Below are 20799 nucleotides of genomic sequence, written 5' to 3'. Positions count from 1 at the left end.
CTCAGTAGGATGGGTATCACCATAAAAAAAAAAAAAAAAAAACACCACATTCAGACGAGATGGGCTGCAACTGTTGGATTCGTCGCGTCTGAGCCTGAACCAACGTAGGAAGCGTCTCAACTGGGGCAAGGAGGAGGAGGACTAGACTGTTGGCCAGTCGTCCGAGGTCCTCTTTTGCGATGAAAGTAAAGTGTGTCTTTCATTCAGGAATCAAGGTCCAAGGGTTGGGAGGAAGACTGGTGAAGAATAGAACCCAAGCTACTTGAGGTCCAGTGTGAAATATCCACAGTCAGTCATAATTTTGGGTGCAATGTCCAGTGCAGGTGTCTGTAAACTATGCTTTCTTCAATCCAAGGTCACCGCAACAGTCTACCAGAATGTTTGAGAGGACTTCATGATCCCCTCTGCTGAAGATCTGTATGGAGATGCAGACTTCATCTTCCAGCAGGACCTGTCCCCTGCCCATACTGCAAGAAGCACCAAAACCTGCTTTGATGCCCATGCCATCACAGAGCTTGACTGGCCAGCCAACTCGTAAACCCCATTGACAATCTAAGGGGTATTATCAAGAGGAAAATGAGGGGCACCAGACCCAAAAACAAAGAAAAACTGACAGCAAGCATCAAGGAGATTATGCATGCGTTCTCTGTGGCGCCGTTTGATGAAAACCTATCCATTGATGGGAAAGGTCTGACAGACACATTGGGTAGGTTGGGTGTCATTCCAGAGAATATCGTCTCTCTAAAGATAAGCATCACATATTCACTATTTCCACCTTTTATGTTTTTCAGTTGTGCTTTGGGTTGTGTTCCACATGGATTTTTCAGAAAATCACAAAATTAAAAGCATTTCACCCTACTGTGTTACCTCAGGCTGATGAGCCAATAGCTGATTTTGCAGCAATGGATGACGTCTATCAAGGTGAGTATCCTGAATAATAGAGGTGTGTCAGAAAGAGTGTCAGAGATGAGGCTTCCATAACTCCCAGGAAATGCCACAGGCTGATTGCCTCAATGCCACGGTGCATCGAGGCAGTGATGAAAGCAAAGGGATTCCCAACCAAGTATTGAAGTATTCTAATTGTGACGAACTACATTTAAAAAATAATCTTCCAACACTGGTAATAGCGAACTGAGCTCTTACATCGTGTGAGCTGGAGGCCTGCTCCTCACCCCCCTCCTTCTGTGTCTGCTGGGCCTCCACGTGGCAGGAGAGGAGGTGCTCCTGCAGCTCCATCTGGGAGGTGCTGACCAGGGTGCAGAGGGGGCAGATGAAATGGTTGGCGCTTGTTGCGTGCTGGCTGCACATGTGCTCCTGCATCTCCTCTGACCCACCAAACACAACTTGACAGTGCGGGCAGTGCACGGTGGAGGCTGCAGAACCTGGGAAGGAGGGAAAGAGAGACAGACACACACAGAGCTCAGAAGAATAATCGATGAAGCAAGAATTTAAAAATATTAGCTCTGTGGGAAACAAAGTAAATAGCTGGCTCCATGGAAAGAAGGCAAGTTGCTTGTAAATTAGTTATTCTCCTCATGAAGTAAAAATATAGCAGAGATGTTTCTTCATTTGTTCTCCTGTTAATAAAGTATGACAGGCAGTCAAACAATACGGAGCCCAATTTAATTTAACTGACTAAGTTACAGTACGACTGAGCTGCGGGTTGTTAGGGGAGCGTCCCAAGACTCCAGTAGATTTTGGGAGAAATCAGGAGGGTCTCATAGGGGCACCACCAGATTTGATTGCATCACTACACATTTGCGTACCACCAAGCATTTTTTTTCTTTTTTGGGGGGTGGTAGATGGTGCTTGAGTGGTGTTGTCATTCACAAATCAATCTTTTGAGTGAAGATATTGAACGGAATCACTTCATGAAATGATTTGTCCCTTTCTCAGTTTAATTGAGCTCAGTCGTAAGCCTGTGGCGCACAAGAAAGTTTCCCCAAAAATGGCGACACTCACCGGCGGCGACGTTGGCAGAGTGCTCATGGAGCCCGCCGATGAGGTGGCGGGCTCCATGAGTGTCTCAGTCTTGCTGCATAGCAGCTACTATGGTCCGTCAACATACAGTATGTCTTTACATGAAACCAAACTGGTGCAAAAAAGATTGGGGACCGCTGCCCTAGAGAACTACGCCAAATCAGCTGATCGCACGGCCCCATACTGCAAGACAGGGGCGGGGCTAGCTTGAATGGCGCCCCGTGCGATGCCCCCCCTCCACCCCCCATCATCCTCCTCCTGGCAGTGTGGGCTACTACAACCATCTTCCTCCCCCTTTTGCTGTAAATTAGAAATAAATAAAATAAATGAAATTATTAAATTAAATAAATTTGCTCAGGGGCTTAGAAAATAAGTATCCGTCTATGAGTACAGGTACATACAGATGCAAGGTATGAAATAATATACAATGTGTTTAAATGAATGTGCTACAGGTACAGTGGGTACGGAAAGTATTCAGACCCCCTTACATTTTTCACTCTTTGTTATATTGCAGCCATTTGCTAAAATCATTTAAGTTGATTTGTTTTCCTCATTAATGTCCACACAGTACCCCATATAGACAGAAAAAAACTGAATTGTTGATATCTTTGCAGATTTATTAAAAAAGAAAAACTGAATATCACCCAGCCATAAGTATTCAGACCCTTTGCTCTGACACACATATATTTAACTTGGGTGCTGTCCATTGCTTCTGATTACCCTTGACATGATTCTCCAGCTGTGTTTGATTATACTGATTGGACTTGATTAGGAAAGCCACACCCCTGTCTATAAGGCCTTACAGCTCACATTGTTTGTCAGACCAAATGAGAATCATGAGGTCAAAGGAATTGCCTGAAGAGCACAGGTTCCTAAGAGCACAGTGGCCTCCATAATCCTTAAATGGAAGACGTTTGGGATGACCAGAACCCTTCCTAGAGATGGCCGTCTAGCCAAACTCAGCAATCGGAGGAGAAGAGCCTTGGTGAGAAAGGTAAAGAAGAACCCAAAGATCACTGTGGCTGAGCTCCAGAGATGCATTCGGAAGATGGGAGAAAGTTGTAGAAAGTCAACCATCACTGCAGCCCTCCACTAGTCTGGTCTTTATGGCAGAGTGGCCCGACCGAAGCCGCTCCTCAGTGCAAGACACATGCAACCCCGCATGGAGTTTGCTAAAAAAAAAAAACACCTGAAGGACTCAAAGATGGTGAGAAATTAGATTCTCTGGTCTGATTAGACCAAGAAAAAACTTTTTGGCCTAAATTCTAAGCGGTATGTGTGGAGAAAACCAGGCACTGCTCATCACCTGTCCAATACAGTCCAAACAGTGAACCACGGTGGTGGCAGCATAATGCTATGTGGGTGTTTTTCAGTTGCAGGGACAGGACGACTAGTTGCAATCGAAGGAAAGATCAATGCGGGATATCCTGGATGAAAAGCTTCTCTAGAGTGCTCAGAACCTCAGACTGGGCCGAAGGTTCACCTTTAAAAAAGACAATGACCCTAAGCACACAGCTAAAATACTGACGTAGTGGCTTCAGAACAACTCCGTGACTGTTTTTGAATGGCCCAGCAGAGCCCTGACTTAAACCCAATTGAGCATCTCTGGAAAGACCTGAAAATGGCTGCCCACCAACGTTCAACAGCCAACCTGACAGAACTGGAGAGGATCTGCAAGGAGGAATGGCAGAGGATCCCCAAATCCAGGTGTGAAAAACTTGCATCATTCCCAAAAATACTCATGGCTGTATTAGCTCAAAAGGGTGCTTTTACTAAATACTGAGCAAAGGGTCAGAATACTTATGGCTTTGTGATATTTCAGTATTTCTTTTTTAATAAATCTGCAAACATTTCAACAATTCTGTTTTTTACTGTCAATATGGGGTGCTGTGTGTACATTAATGAGGGAAAATGAACTTAAATGATTTTAGCAAAAGGCTTCAATATAACCAAGAGTGAAACATTTAAGGGGATCTGAATACTTTCCGTACCCACTGTATGTATGTACAGGCTGTCTACCAGCTGGTGCAGACTAAGACTAATAAAATGTAAAGTATGCAAAAAGACCTAAAAGAGAAAAAATGGTTACAGCTTAGTAAAAAAAAGTGTTATTCCTTAATTAGTACAGGAAGTAACAAATACGACGTATGTCTACAAACGGACATAAGTTCATTCAGTAACGTCGGTGCGTTGTAAAAAAAAAAATGGGCACCAAGCAACAACTTCTGGTGCCCATTTGAAAACCAGACCAAAATTGTTATGTGCACCCCTGGACATAAACCTAACCACTTAACACATTTTTTCAAACATTGTAAAATGTTTAGTTGTGGTTCCCATTCCAAAGCAAGAAATTCAATCACAATGCTGTCTGCTTCTGATAGGCATCCAACAACGATGTCATTTCCAAAACAGCTGACAGGAAGAGGACAGGCTTAAACAAAGTGTTTTTAAAAATAATAAAACTTCAAACCAGTAATTAAACTACAAATTGTGAAAATTTCAGAAAAAAAAAACTTCATTAGTAGGTTAAATTAAATAGGGTTCATTACTTTTTGACTGTCCCTAAAAACAGAGCCTTGTTGAAAAACAGTCACGGGTCACAGTACTCCCTTCCAATCCATTGGGTAGCAGTAATGCAGTTTACAAACTGCCAAATTATGAAGATGCGTTTTCTGACGTTTTCACAAAGATAAAATTCTCAAAATCAATCCAAAAATATTTTAATTTTTGATGCAGCTTGTTTTGTTGGTTTTCAATTAGATTGTGTCAGTCAGTGTAATTCACATGGCTGCCTGACCGTGGCTTTAAGATTTTTTTCAATGCAAATGTACAGGTGTTTTTTACGATGAATGCATTTGTCACCTTCATGTTCAGCTTCTCTGTGTTTGGCCAGGCTGGAGGCACAGGGGAAGAATCTGAAGCAGATGTCACACTGGACCAGGGTCTTCAGTTGCCGTGTCTGGTTAGCAAACACCTCAGGGTGATTAGTCCTGTTATGGTACCACAGGCCTGACAGTTGCTGTGGCAACACAGAGAAAACAGTTACATTGACTAAAGAACACCAAGTCATCACCAAGTTCCGCAGATAATGAAAAAATTAACTGTGCATAAACCTGGTAAGACTTGTTGCACAAGTTGCAGATAAAGGGCTTGATTCCAGTGTGTATGGACTTGTGTTTGTCGAGCAGCGAAGCGCTGGTGAAGACTTTGCTGCATGTGGGACACTTGTGGAACACCTTTAGGTGGAGCTCCTCTATGTGCTTCTGATGCTCCTCTAAAGTCTGGAAGCTGAGGCAACACTTTTGACAGTTGAGAGGCTGCGACATGTCTGACAGGACGCAAGAGAAAACATTGAGCATTCTGTCCATGTTAGGGGTCACAGTATGTGGACTACGTATTTTTGGCCTTTGCTTATTTAGTTCGGATCAATGTTGCCTCATCCACCCATTGATAATGGTCTATGATGCTATGGCAATTTGACAACATCAGGAGAAACTGGGTTCTTTCTCAAGAATATTTAACCAGAAATGGAAGGTTCTAGGTCCTCGGTCTACACTTTGTGACTTTTTAACATGAGATTGTCTGTGTTATCTTGCATATACAGCATCATTAAAAGTATGGAGCCAAACAACCTATAAAAACATGTTTTAAATCTATATAATGTTGAGGGTCAGTGAGTATCGCTATTTACCATCAGAATTGTCCTTAAACATGTACTTCTGGTGCAGACCAAACCCACATAATTTACTTTGTATTACAGATGAGCGACAACACAAAATGCGCTCAAGAGGAAAGCAACCATGGGTACTTTGTATTAATGAACAACAGTGCATTGTTGTAGTTTTAAGCAGATGATTGAAAATAAAGTTCAAAATAGTCTGACCGATGTGTGCAGGTCAAATTGGCTAAATGCACGGACTAATTAACAAAAAAAGTAATCTGAACTAGGACTATCGCAAAAATGTATTTTGAATTAAAGTTGATTGAAAATCATTTTTTATTAAGGTTATGAACTGATTATGGTTGTTTGGTATTGTTTACTGGTTAAGAAAACAAAAAATAAGCACTATCACACAAGAGGGAATGATGTTGGTACTCAGTACTCACTAACCTTTTTGAAACTAAGAGCTACCGTAATTTCTCATGTATAATGCGCGCACCCCCCCCCCCCAAAAAAATTGTCAAAAGTCAATAGTGCGCATTATACATAGGTATAGGGGAAAATGGGGGGAAAAAAACAACTTTCACATCTCGTGGTTATAAAAAAGCTGTACACTTTCACTCCGAAATGCCACCACCACCTAGGTTATGAGAAAGGGGTACACTTTTTTTCTAATATGGCACCGCCACCTAGTGGTTATAAAAAAGGTGTGGCCTACACGTTCCAATACGACAGGGGTACGTACATATGATTGGATATATGTACAGTTGTGCTCATAAGTTTACATACCCTGGCAGAATTTGTGAAATATTGTTTTATTTAAATATGACTGATAACTGAACAACAACCATCATTAATTTCTTTATGGTTTGTTTAATGATAATGCTCTTCTGAAATGCTTGACCGTTTAATTTGAATCCCAATAAAATAAAATTAAGTGTTTCGCCTGGTCCTTCATGTTTTCTTTAAAGAATAGTACACATCTTACAAATTCTGCCTGAATTGATTACAAATTCTGTAATCAAACATATGAGCCCAACTGTGTGTTTCGTAATTTAATAAATAAAAGTAGGGGTGTGAATTTCAAAATAAGAGCAAGTAAATTAAAAAAGTATTACGTGTTCAAATAAAGTGCTTAACTTCAGAATAATTCTTTAAAAAAATATACAGATAATATTTCATGTTTTGATCATATGGGTACAAGTAAAATCATGCATCGTAAAAATGCATGATAAATAGGTAGAAGGGTTTTCTAGAATTTTGAGGTCAACTTTGGGGGTGCGCATTATACACGAGAAACATTTTGGGTACTGATTAATGCGAAGGGCCACTAGTTTAATATACAGATGCAGTCGGCCTCCGCACATTCGCAGTTCAGCAAATTCACCCATATGCATTTTTTTCGTGGAAAAATACTGTTGACAGTATGTACACATGTATGTAATTTGGGAGAACAGTTCTGGAGTCCCAGTTGTTAAAATGTCCTGTTGTGTTGAGTACAGTCTTATGTTTACCTCCAGTATGAGGTCATGTAAGCGAGTGCTAGTACAGTAATATTGAAATGTCTCCCAATGATACAGGACGAGACATTGGTCATTTATCTCATTTATTGGTCAAGGAATGAACGCGGCTACTGTGGGTCCGTGTTTGTCCCATCCTCGTAGCTGATGGCAACAATAAAACACGGCTCTCAGTTTGCGAGCAAACGAGAGTCTCTCTCTTTTCTCAGCTCCCAGACACACTAGCAGCAGGGATGCATTCAAAGACTGAAAATTAGCGCTCAGCAGAACAGGACATGTCTCACTAAAACCCCTCCAACAGTAACAGCAATAACAAACAGTACATAACACAACATAACCCAGTTTGTTACAATATGTTTATTTATCTCAATGCGGTGGTTAATATGTAGTCCAGTCTGCCTCCTGCCGCCTGCTGTTCTGTTTATATGTAGAAGGCTCGGTGCTTGCAGAGGAGAAAGTTACGTTTCTAAATGCTCTTATATTTGTAACCCGCCCGGAAGTACTGAAGTGGAGATTAGGAGGTGGGGCGACTTGACGACATGATGCAAGTGAGGCAAGAGATGTGTGATTTGCTCTAAGCTGTTTCCTATACTGTATAGTATGACACTTGTGTCTGAAATGCTATGAAAGTGTTAAGGAACATAGTTTGTGATATATTTGTGGTCAAACTATTAATATAGACAATTATAACTGTACCCATCACCACAAATTCTATCAACTTTAGGGTGGTCAATTATTAGCAGAAATCACTAATCGCGGCCTGGCTCAATCCATATCCCCTGATCTACAGTGGGGCAAAAAAGTATTTAGTCAGCCACCAATTGTGCAAGTTCTCCCACTTAAAAAGATGAGAGGCCTGTAATTTTCATCAAAGGTATACCTCACCTATGAGAGACAAAATGAGCAAAACAAAATCTAGAAAATTACAATGTCTGATTGTTAAAATAATTTATTAGCAAATTATGGTGGAAAATAAGTATTTGGTCACCTACAAAAACAGGATTTCTGCCTCTCACAGACCTATAACTTCTATGCTCTTCTGTTCTCCACTCGTTACCTGTATTATTGGCACCTGTTTGAACTCGTTATGAGTATAAAAGACACCTGTCCACAACCTCAAACAGTCACACTCCAAACTCCAATATGGCCAAGACCAAAGAGCTGTCAAAGGACACCAGAGACAAAATTGTAGACCTAAACCAGGCTGGGAAGACTGAATCTGCAATAGGTAAGCACCTTGGTGTGAAGAAATCAACTGTGGGAGCAATTATTAGAAAATGGAAGGCATACAAGACCACTGATAATCTCCCTCGATCTGGGGTGCCAAGCAAGATCTCACCCCCTGGGGTCCAAATGATCACAAGAACGGTGAGCAAAAATCCCAGAACCACACGGGGGGACATAGTGAATAACCTGCAGAGAGCTGGGACCAAAGTAACAAAGGCTACCATCAGTAACACACTACACTGCCAGTGACTCAAATCCTGCAGTGCCAGACGTGTCCCCCTGCTTAAGCCAGTACATGTCCAGGCCCATCTGAAGTTTGCTAGAGAGCATTTGGATGATCCAGAAGAGGATTGGGAGAATTTCATGTGGTCAGATGAAACCAAAATAGAACTTTTTGATAAAAACTGAACTGTTTGGAGGCGAAAGAATGCTGAGTTTCACCCAAAGAACGCCATACCTACTGTGAAGCATGGGGGTGGAAACATCATGCTTTGGGGCTGTTTTTCTGCAATGGGACCAGGATGACTGATCTGTGTAAAGGCATTGAAGATGAAACGTGGCTGGGTCTTTCAGCATGACAATGATCCCAATGACACCGCCCGTAGCTTCGTAAGAAGGATTTCAAGGTCCTGGAGTGGCCGAGCCAGTCTCCAGATCTCAACCCCATAAAAAATCTTTGGAGGGGGGTGAAAGTCTTTGTTGCCCAGCGACAGCCCCAAAACATCACTGATCGAGAGGAGAGCTGCTTGGAGGAATGGGCCAAAATACCAGAAACAGTGTGTGAAAACCTTGAAGAATTAAAGAAAACTTTGACCTATGTCATTGCCAACAAAGGGTTTATAACAAAGTATTAAGATGAAGTTTTGTGATCGACCAATTTATTTTCCAACATAATTTGCTAATAAATTCTTTAAAAATCAGATTATGTGATTTTCTGGATTTTTTTTCTTTTCATTTTGTCTCACATAGGTGAGGTACACCTATAATGAAAATGACAGGCCTCTCTCATCTTTTTAAGTGGGAGAACTTGCAAAATTGGTGGCTGACTAAATACTTTTTTTGCCCCCAATGTAAATTACACACCACTTATGGAAAAATCTCAGCTGACTTAAGACGCTGGAATAACTTTAAGTCAGGGCTCTAGCTGGGCCATTCAAAAACAGTCACGGAGTTGTTCTGAAGCCACTCTTTCGGTATTTTAGCTCTGTGCTTAGGGTCATTGTCTTGTTTGAAGGTGAACCTTCGGCCCAGTCTGAGATTGAGAGCACTCTGGAGAAGGTTTTCGTCCAGGATATCCCTGTACTTGGCCACATTCATCTTTCCTTCGATTGCAACTAGTCGTCCTGTCCCTGCAACTGAAACCCCCCTCATAGCATTATGGTGCCACCACCATGCTTCACTGTTGGGACTGTATTGTACAGGTGATGAGCAGTGCCTGGTTTTCTCCACACATGCCACTTACAATTAAGGCCAACAACTTCTACCTTGGTCTAATCAGACCAGAGAATCTTATTTCTCACCATCTTGGAGTCCTTCAGGTGTTTTTTTAGCAAACTCCATGTGGGCTTTCATGTGTCTTGCACTGAGGGGTGGCTTCCGTCGTGCACTCTGCCATGAAGCCCCGACTGGTGGAGGGCGGCGGTGATGGTTGTCTTTCTAGAACTTTCTCCCATCTCCCGACTGCATCTCTGGAGCTCAGCCACAGTAATCTTTGAGTTCTTCTTTATTTCTCTCACCAAGGCTCTTCTCCCCCGATTGCTCAGTTTGGCCGGACGGCCAGCTCTAGGAAGCGTTCCGATCGTCCCAAATGTCTTCCATTTCAGGATTATGGAGGCCACTGTGCTCTTCGGAACCTTAAGTGCAGCAGAATTTTTTTTGTAACCTTGGCCAGATCTGTTCCTTGCCACAATTCTTCTCTGACCTCTTCAGCCAGTTCCTTTGACCTCATGATTCTCATTTGCTCTGACATGCACTGTGAGCTGTAAGGTCTTATATAGACAGGGGTGTGGCTTTCCTAATCAAGTCCAATCAGTATAATCAAACACAGCTGGACTCCAATGAAGTGTAGAACCATTTTAAGGATGATCAGAAGAAATGGACAGCACCCGAGTTAAATATACGAGTTTCACAGCAAAGGGTCTGAATACTCACTTGCATGTGTCTGCAGGTAGACACCCCTAGGACTTTTTCACTGGGTGTGGGGCCACTCACTTATCGCGACAAATAATTCATGAATATGTGAATTGCTTGGGTATCCCCTCACTCACACTCTCGTCCCATAGACGTTTATAATTTACATAGCCACTCCCACCACACTTCAGTTGTACAGCCGGGTTCATGACCCTTGTCCTGCATGCTTCTTCTCCTGTTCTTGTCCTATCCTTCCCTCACAGGGTGAAGCACTACTGCTCCATACAACACTCAGATCTAATGTTATTGTTCTAGATATACAAGGATTTACTTTTCTCATCTTGTTTATAGTTAGTGCTTTGTCTTTTGTCTTCGTTTCTCACTCCCCTCTAAAAACTTTGTTCTGCTCGATTAATCGACTGATTCTCAATAAATATCCATTATAATACTGAGAAACCACAGCGGCAGCTTAAAAAAATCCACTGTGACACAGTAAAACTGTTCCGGCATAAAAGGATTACAGATCCTCCATTCTGCTTGAACTAACAGCCGAACAGGACAAAAAACAATCCCTATCCCCTGCGTATACTGGGGGTCCACTGTATTGGATGATATTAGCTTAATTAAGGTTGTCCCAAGACAACAAAATTGCAGAAAAATCTCACATCACACCTAAACACAAGATTCTGTCCATAGTTTAATGCATCAGAAAAAAAGTTGTGTGGGTGCTTACTGTGGAAGGTTTGTAGGTGGACAGTCAACCCACTGGCCTGGCTGTGGCCTTTTCCACATTCCCGGCATACGTAGGGTCGATCGCCTGTGTGTGTTCGCACATGCCGTGTGAGCTCGATTGATTGGGCGAAGACAGCCTTGCAATACTGACAAGCGTACATCTTGCCTAAAAGAAAACAGCAAAGACAGCTTAAGACACTAGTTGTAATGAATTTACATTGCAAAATTTGACCTCTACAATTAACCCATCACGGTGCTGAACACAACCAGCAGTCATGAATAGTGCGATGGTATGTGTTCATGCCTCACCCTCAGAGTGTTTCTTCTTGGTGTGGTAGGCCAGCGCGGCAGCCACGCTAAAGCTCATGTCGCAGTGTTTGCAATGGTAGGGTTTCTCCCCTGTGTGTAGTCGCATGTGATTCTTCAAAGAGGAGGTGGCGGGAAACTTAGCGCCGCATGTCTCGCAGGCGTATGGCTTCTCGTCAAAATGCTCCGTCCGCTTGTGGTAAATCATACCTGAACAGTGTTAACATGGAAGGAGCAGAGGAGCAGAGACAGACCAGCATCAGACTAAACAACAAAAAAAAACGTTTTCATCCTAACCAATTGAATGCTCTGCACAGTGCTTTCTTATAAACCACACTGTCAATTGTTCTGTTACCGCCATCAGCCTCTACATCATAACCATCCAGAGTATATAATATAATATTTGATACTAAAAATGTAATTTAAAAATACAGTTAACCCCAGACTATTAATTTTTTTGTGTAAAACTTTAAGATGCTGCCAAAAACCTATAGGATAATGATAGGACAGTCGGAATTGTGTGTCAAGAATTTACAGTATGTTGAAATGAACATCTTGGCTGTGAGATTAACATTTTTGTATGTCAGGGAGGGGCTACATTTAGCCTGGGTTGTTGGTGGAAGTTACGGAAAGTCTTCGCCACGTGCATGTACACGTGCACAACAAAATCATCATTAAGTCATCTATTTTTAAGGGTAATGTTGTTAGTTTTGATTTCGAAATGAATTGTTTTGGGAATCATAGTTTATGGTATAATCATGGGATTTACCGTATTGACGTTATAACGAACTTACTTGTACGCTTCACTGACATTCTGCTTTCTTTCTCTCCTATTTGCGATAATGGGCTCTATTTTTGTAGATACCGCATCTGCGGCGGAGTGCAAATGGTGGCGCATTCTAATTGACGCAGGGCTCGCTACACGTTGTACGCTATGCAGACTGCACCAAGCTGGACGTTCTGGCGCAGCAAGGGTGTATCCTTGGCGATGAGCTCCGTCTCCGGGTGACAATTTGGTGGCAGGAAATCGGTCTAATTACACCTGCTCAGACCACATCTAAATCTTGGCGCAAGGTAGACCACTGGTCTAACGTGATTTTGGTGAATTTGATCAGGTCACACGCAGACAGGTAGTGAGGTCCATGGACATGTTTAAGTTGCCGGCGGTTATCACTCGTTCACTCTGTATCTATTAAGGGTCCTCGCTCACATTGTTTCCACACTGGCCAAGACAGGGTCCGAAATACGCAAAAAAAAAATAATTGTATAGCATTTATTGCTGTACAAAATTATTGAATAGATTTTTATTTGCTGAAATTTGTGTAGCAATTTGTCGAAAAGCTGTTTTGTTCGGTGGAGTTACCGTAATCAGTCGCTGTGGTACTTGTTACAGTTTCGTGTTGAGCGTCAGCCGCGACTGTTGCACGACTCATGTCTGCTGCCTGGGTGGCGTACTCGCCCCCTTCACTCAGCTTATCATCTACTGGTTCCTGGTTGGCCGTCCACGATGGACAGTTCCCACTGTTGTGTTTGAATGTGGTGCTCTCCTTGGCGTCACTGATGGCCATGATCTCTGCCCGTGGTGCCTCGGTCCTGACCATCTTGTCGAGGCTTTTTCTGGCAATTTGTGCTTGGGTGGCAGTGGCGTGCCTCAGGCACTGAGGGTTGCTGGCCTAGAACAGGTGTCTGTTGGTGGGGCTGATGGCTCCCCTGGGCAACTGCCCTCGTTTTAGCCGAGACGATCAAAGCGCAGTGGAAGGGCTGCCCCTGCGTCCAGACTCTCCAAGAAGAAGGTCACAGCTGAGCATCAGCTCACCTTGCTGAATTGGCTGGGATGAGGTCCCTCCTACTTGCCTCGTCTGGGAGCTCGTCTAGTGAAGCGGTGGATGGCTCAATGCAGGCTGTCTTGCGCAGTGCCTTGGAGCATCTGCTTTTGGACATCTCACAGCAGTCTCAGTTGGCTCCAGAGAGCGTCTTCCTCCGGCATAGGTGGCTCTCTTCTGCCTTTTTTGTCCCTGCATCGTTGGACTATTTGAGGGAGCTACATTCTTGCTGTGGAGATACTGGGGCTCTCTACTGGCTTTCAGCGGACACTCTCTCTGGATCCCTGCAGGAGGGCAGTGTGGACAACTCTGTCGTGAGCTTTAGTGACGCATCTTTACAGGCTTTTACTCTCATGACGAGGGTGCTCGGGCGAATGATGTCCCTTCTTGGTCCAGACGCGCCGCCAGTTGTGGTTTGCTTGGTTCCCCTTGACAAAGGCATCTAAGGAGGACTCTCCAGAGTGTTCTGGATCCTGTTCTGCTGCAGTGGTGGAGCCAGAGAAGTCTGCTGTAAACACACCCAGAGTGGCGCAGACCACCCACTCCTGGATCCGCCAGGTTGCGCTACTGTACAAAATTACCAACACCGGTCTAACCCGCCCCTTGGCACACAGTTGTACCACCCGCCGCCCCGGATTCACACCGGTCACAAAAATAAGACCCAATATGTTGCATGAAAAGTTGATCCATTTCTGATGCTGCTGAGTGTTCTACTCTCTCTTTCATGCACAAATTACGATATAACCACAAATGCCAAATTAAATCAGCCTGAACAGTTAGAGATACATCGAAAAAAAATAACTGGTACTTTCTGCTACCTTATCCTGGTGTACAAACGGACATTCACCTGATGGGTGTGCAAAGGTTCGCCCACAGAGGTCACAGGCTATCTTCTTCTTCTTCTTGTCTCTTGCAGTGCCTGGGTGAGCCTCAGCCAAATGGCCCTGTAAAGCCCGCTGGTTGGCCAGCTTCACAGAGCATTGTGGACACTGCAGCTGACCTTCCTTGGACATGGGGCAGCGCTTCATATGGGCCATAACTCGGCACTTGTAGGCAAAACTCTTCTTACACCAGCGACAGCAGTAAGACTTTGAGGACGGAGAGTATGCATCTCTCTCTTGCACTTCAGGCTCCTCTATGTTGCTTTGCTCCAGCTTTATTACACTTCTGCTGCAGTTCTCCTGATCAGAGTTGGCTGTGAAGGTAAGACAACTAATCAGCACCAACACAAATGAAGCATCTTAAAAAAAAAAAAATTGCCTTAGTGGAGTGTCTGTTCAGATGTCACACAATGTTTCTTCTGCATTACCCCCAGTCTGGTGTCCATCTGGCTCCTCCATATTCTTCTCCAACTCCTCCAGCTGAGAGAGCAGCAACACAGGGAAGGAGGTAGCCCTCTGTTGGACAGTGCGGAGCAGCCTCAGGAGAGTTTGCTCACTGAAAAGTCCCTTTTCCACTTTGCCCAACAGCTTACTCACTACTGTGCTTGGATCAGCTTCTTCACAGCACTTGCACACTAACTGGAAAGAACAGAAAATCATCCTCTCACTAAAGAAATCCTGTTTGTTTTCATTGTTTTGTGAGAAGCCTTTGTCATTATTTCAAGCCATATCAAGGATTCAAGGAAAGTCAAACTAACATACATTTACATCTTTTTTTTTTTTAATAGTTTGATATACAGTGAACCCCCGTTCATCGCAGGGGATACATTCCAGACCAACCCACTACAGGTGAAATTCCATGAAACCATTATTTTTGTAGTTCTATCCCTCCTACATGCTTTAAACACAGTTAAACATAATTAAAAAACACATTTGAAACGTCTGATTCTGAACATAAAAAAAATGCAAGCGTAAAAAGTACTGGAAATACTGTAGGCACCACGGTAGCCGACTGGCTAGCACAGGGGTGGACAAACATTTTGACTCAGGGGCCGCATTGACTTATAAAACTTGACAGGTGGGCCAAGCCAGGACCAGATGCTTACATATAAATAATAATAAAAAAAAATAGATTTATTTAGTTTTAATGAGAACAGTGTTGTTTTGTTGATCCCCTTTTTTGCCAGTGTATCACAGTCTGGTGTTAGATTTGTTGTGGCAATTCTCAGAACACATCACTCAGCTTGGATCTGTATCTGAATTACAGCACAACCTGGTGGAACCACTGGGCATTACAGGACAAGGTCAAATCTATATAGTCATGAATTTGATATGATTTTGGGAATTCAGTACCAATCTTTGGCGGTCCGGATTCAAATGATCAACGGGCCGGATGTGCCCCGCAGGCTGTATTTTGCCCATCCCTGGGCTAGCACATATGCCTCACAGTTCTGAGAACCCAGGTTCAAATCCTGCCGCACCTGTGTTTGCATGTTCTCCCAGAGCCTGCGTAGGGTTTTTTCCGGGTATTCCGGTTTCCTCCCACATCCCAAAAACATACATGGTAAGTTAATAGGAAACTCTAAATTGTCCGTAGGTGTGAATGTGAGTGCGAAGTTGTTTATTTGTGCCCTGCAATTGGCTGGCGACCAGTCCAGGGTGTACTCTGCCTCTCGCCTAGCGTCATCTAGGATAGGCTCCAGCACGACCACGACCCTAGTGAGAATAAACGGTCCAGAAAATGGATGGATAGAAATACTGTACATACAGGCAGAAAGTCACATACAAATTGTAATGTTTGTGAGATGGATAGTGGGTACGGAAAGTATTCAGACACCCTTAAATTTTTCACTCTGTTATATTGCAGCCATTTGCGAAAATCATTTGAGTTCATTTTTTCCCCCTCAATGTACACACACCACCCCATATTGACAGGAAAAAAACAGAATTGTTGAAATTTTTGCTGATTTTTTCACGCATTCACTGCCAGTCTTCCCAGTTAACATGGATATTTGACTTCTAAAGCAGTCACAGACAGTGGATGTGTTAAAAAAGAAAAACTGAAATATCACACAGCCATAAGTATTCAGACCCTTTGCTGTGACACTCATATTTAACTTGGGTGCTGTCCATTTCTTCTGATCCTCATTGAGATGGTTCTACACATTCAATGGAGTCCAGCTGTGTTTGATTATACTGATTGGACTTGATTAGGAAAGCCACAGACCTTTTGTGAACTGCCTGAAGAGCCCAGAGACAGAATTCTGGCAAGGCACAGATCTGGCCAAGGTTACAAAAATATTTCTGCTGCACTTAAGGTTCCTAAGAGCACAGTGGTCTCCATAATCCTTAAATTGAAACCGTTTGGGACGACCAGAACCCTTCATTGAGCTGGCCTTCCTGCCAAACTGAGCAATCGGGGGAGAAGAGCCTTGGTGAGAGAGGTAAAGAAGAACCCAAAGATCACAGTGGCTGAGCTCCAAGAGATGGGAGTCAGGAAATGGGAGAAAGTTCTAGAAAGTCAACCATCACTGCAGCCCTCCACCAGTCAGGGCTTTATGGCAGAGTGGCCCGATGGAAGCCTCTCCTCAGTGCAAGACACATGAAAGCCTGCATGGAGTTTGCTAAAAAACACCCAAAGGACTCCCAAGATGGTGAGAAATAAGATTCTCTGCTCTGATGAGACCAAGATAGAACTTTTTGGCCTTAATTGTAAGCGGTATGTGTAGAGAAAACCAGGCACTGTTCATCACCTGTCCAATACCAGAATCAGAATCATCTTTATTTGCCAAGTATGTCCAAAAAAACACACAAGGAATTTGTCTCCGGTAGTTGGAGCCGCTCAAGTACGACAACAGACAGTCAATTGACTGAGAACACTTTTGAGACATGAAGACATTGACAAAACAGTCACTGAGCAAGAAAGGGTTGCTAGTTGTCTGGTAATGCCGGTCCATTGTTTTTGTTTTGTCCCAGTCCCAAAAGTGAAGCATGGTGGTGGCAGCATCATTCTGTGGGGGTGTTTTTCCGCTGCAGGGACAGGACGACTGGTTGCAATCGAAGGAAAGATGAATGCGGCCAAGTTCAGTATCCTGGACGAAAACCTTCTCCAGAGTGCTCAGAGTGCTTTATTGTTCAGTGACTGTTTTTGTCAATGTCTTTATTCCTCAAAAGTGTTCTCTGTCAATTGACTGTCTGTTGTCGTACTAGAGCGGCTCCAACTACCAGAGACAAATTCCTTGTGTGTTTTTTGGAAATAATTGGCAAATAAAGATGATTCTGATTCTGAGGACCTCAGACTGGGCCGAAGGTTCACCTTCCAACAAAACAATGACCCTAAGCACACAGCTAAAATAAGGAGTGACTTCAGAACAACTCCGTGACTGTTCTTGAATAGCCCAGCCAGAGCCCTGACTTAAACACAATTGAGCATCTCTGGAGAGACCTGAAAATGGTTGTCCACCAACGTTCACCATACAACCTGACAGAACTGGAGAGGATCTGCAAGGACGAATGGCAGAGGATCGCCAAATCCAGGTGTGAAAAACTTGTTGCATCATTCCCAAAATGACTCATGGCTGTATTAGCTCAAAAGGGTGCTTATACTAAATACTGAGCAAAGGGTCTGAATACTTATGGCTGTGTGATATGAGTTTTTCTTTTTTAATAACTCTTCAAAAATTTCAACAATTCCGTTTTTTTTCTGTCAATATGGGGTGCTGTGTGTACATTAATGCTGGGAAAAAAAAAATATTTTAACAAATGCCTGCAAAAGAACAAATTGAAAAATTTAAAGGGGTCTGAATACTTTCCATACCCACTGTAATTATATATTCTCACGGTTAGGTTTTATCATGGTATTAAATCTCACGGTACGATAATTACTGCGTTATCGTGAGAATGTTCACGGTATTTCAGTAGGGTTTTCGGTACAAGTGGAGCCAAGAGGAGAACGCAAGCGAACCGAAAAACCTCTCTCTTTCTTGCTGTCCGAGTCATTCTCGATCGGCTTTATTAGTTTCTGTAGGTTTTCCCAGAGGTTTTTGTTAAATAAATTGTAGAAGTTATCATTTATTTGCTTAGCTTGCATTAGTATTATGGACGATTTTAGATGTCTCGCCTTCAAAAAGATGACTCAGCATCATCCGATGGAAGGGCGCCTGGACCAAGGACGTGATCGGATGTGGTCGGGGACGTGACAGGTGTTGGTCCAATGTTTTGTGTTGTGTCTTATTGTTTAGAACATTATGTCTGGGAAAAACCCTCCTATTTTCAAATAAATGCAGGAGCGACGGGAGAGATTGGTTAGAGCGTGTGGAGAGGCTGTGATCTGAACAATCTCCCATACGCCCTCCTCATGAGAAAAAGTGTATTCATTCCTTTTGTGTCTATTTTTTATAATGTTGGGTAAGATAAATCCAACATTAAATTGGTCCTTCGAGCTGGATGTCAACACACCCGAGGATTCCAGTTGTGGAGCCGACTTCCAGTTAAGAGACCGTGGCCACGGCAAGTAAAACCCTTTACGGGACTGGTCTTCGTCCTCCTCAACTGGGATCTGAAGGTAGACGACAATCCACAGGATTGAAGACGACTGGTGAGTTAAATTTAAAAAAAATTTTTAGGAAAAAGGACGGCGGAGTCCTGTACGTACTTAAATTCCGTGTTTAATAAACCTTGTGTAATACTACTCACTGGCAAGTAATGAGGGACGGCGGAGTCCGACAAATTCCGCGAGGACGGCGGAGTCCTGTACGTACTTAAATTCCGTGTTTAATGAATAAAGAAACTAGGAAAGTTTCGTGGCGTCGTAGTTAAATTCCGTATAGGACGGCGGAGTCCTCTAATGAGCTGTTGACAAACGTAGTTAAATTCCGTATAGGACGGCGGAGTCCTCTAATGAGCTGTTGACAAACAGTTAAATTCCGTATAGGACGGCGGAGTCCTCTGACGAGCCAGTGTGAATGAAAACTGTTTGAATGAGAGTGTAAATGGGAAACCACTAGGTTTTTCATTCCATACCAAAACAGTGGGAAAGTAAACGGTGGACTTTTGTGGATGCAAAGGCAAGAATTCTCCACTCGAAAGAGTTGAAGTGAGAATTACCACAGAAAGTAAATTTGAATCACCGTCCTACTGAAAAGAAACAGTGTTCTAGACTACCCTGGGTAGTATTACACTGAACCAAATTCTTTCAAATGGGGAAAGGAAGTAGTAAAATAAAAAACAGGAATACACTGCAGTGTAAAGGTTGGAGGTTCATTAAATTAAATTTAAAAGAAAAAAAAAAACAGGATCCTGATAAAATGTAATATTTAGAGACAGGGATAACCGAACACGGCTTTAATGGTTGGTTAAATACACAACCGCGTTGCAGGAATCAAATGATATAAAAAATAAAAGACAAACCACCGTTAAACATGGGAAAGGCCCTGTTGTCTGCAGCCTTGCAGCTTATCACAAAAATAGAAGATAAAAAAAAGAATGTGATGAGCTGCAGTAATACAGAGAGCAGCATGCGTACCAAACCCACGCACATTGTTAAATTCATTAAGACCAGACGCTACTGTGTTTACAGTAGTGGACATAAGTAATGCATTCTTTTCAGTACCAATAGAAAATAACAGTCAATTTTGGTTTGCATTCACATCAGAGAAAAAAAAAGATATATACATTTACGAGATTACCGCAAGGTTACTGTGAAAGTCCAACTATTTATTCACAAGTTATGACAACACGCATGTCTTCTGGCATCTACAGATGGAGAGACATGCAAAGATTCATTGACCTTACTGCATCATCTAACAGAAGAGGGACATAAAATTAACAAAAATAAATTGCAATGATGTAAAAGACAAGTCAAATATCTAGGCCATAATTTAAGTAGAGGAGGAAAGACTATATTAGAAGACAGGAAAGCTATAGTCTTAAAAAAATCCTAAACCACAGACGAAGAAACATATAATAATCATTTTTAGGTCTGACAAATTATTGTAGAGCATGGATTCCAAACAATGCAGAAATTGTTGCACCGTTTGCATTCACATTAGAGAAAAAAAAAAAGATATATACATTTACGAGATTACCGCAAGGTTACTGTGAAAGTCCAACTATTTATTCACAAGTTATGACAACACGCATGTCTTCTGGCATCTACAGATGGAGAGACATGCAAAGATTCATTGACCTTACTGCATCATCTAACAGAAGAGGGACATAAAATTAACAAAAATAAATTGCAATGATGTAAAAGACAAGTCAAATATCTAGGCCATAATTTAAGTAGAGGAGGAAAGACTATATTAGAAGACAGGAAAGCTATAGTCTTAAAAAATCCTAAACCACAGACGAAGAAACATATAATAATCATTTTTAGGTCTGACAAATTATTGTAGAGCATGGATTCCAAACAATGCAGAAATTGTTGCACCATTGTCAAAATTAATGTATGAAGACAACCTTAAAATGACATCATCTGTTTAATGGAGTACAGAGGCAGAAAAGGCCTTCTGTGACATTAAACAACATTTGGTGTCCAG

General features: G+C 42.6%; 1 protein-coding gene across 7 annotated transcripts in view; it reads right to left on the bottom strand.

The window, feature by feature from the left end:
* The window catches only part of zbtb40 (zinc finger and BTB domain containing 40), a 41004-nt gene that overhangs the window by 1459 nt on the left and 18746 nt on the right, over window positions 1–20799 (bottom strand). For 6 of the 7 annotated variants that reach the window (XM_061785924.1, XM_061785926.1, XM_061785923.1 and 3 more), the window contains 7 exons: window positions 14689–14899; window positions 14227–14574; window positions 11560–11766; window positions 11252–11416; window positions 5094–5308; window positions 4843–4999; window positions 1144–1382 (listed from right to left, as the gene is read on the bottom strand). In XM_061785924.1, coding sequence (XP_061641908.1) covers window positions 1144–1382; window positions 4843–4999; window positions 5094–5308; window positions 11252–11416; window positions 11560–11766; window positions 14227–14574; window positions 14689–14899 — 1542 coding nt within the window. Of the gene's footprint in view, window positions 1–796; window positions 931–1143; window positions 1383–4842; window positions 5000–5093; window positions 5309–11251; window positions 11417–11559; window positions 11767–14226; window positions 14575–14688; window positions 14900–20799 lie in introns of those variants that run through there. The other variant, XM_061785928.1, reaches the window with a different exon arrangement.

Source organism: Phyllopteryx taeniolatus, chromosome 9 (genome assembly GCF_024500385.1).
Source record: "Phyllopteryx taeniolatus isolate TA_2022b chromosome 9, UOR_Ptae_1.2, whole genome shotgun sequence".
NCBI classification, from domain to species: domain Eukaryota; kingdom Metazoa; phylum Chordata; class Actinopteri; order Syngnathiformes; family Syngnathidae; genus Phyllopteryx; species Phyllopteryx taeniolatus.
This window is presented reverse-complemented; position numbering and strand designations above follow the sequence as displayed.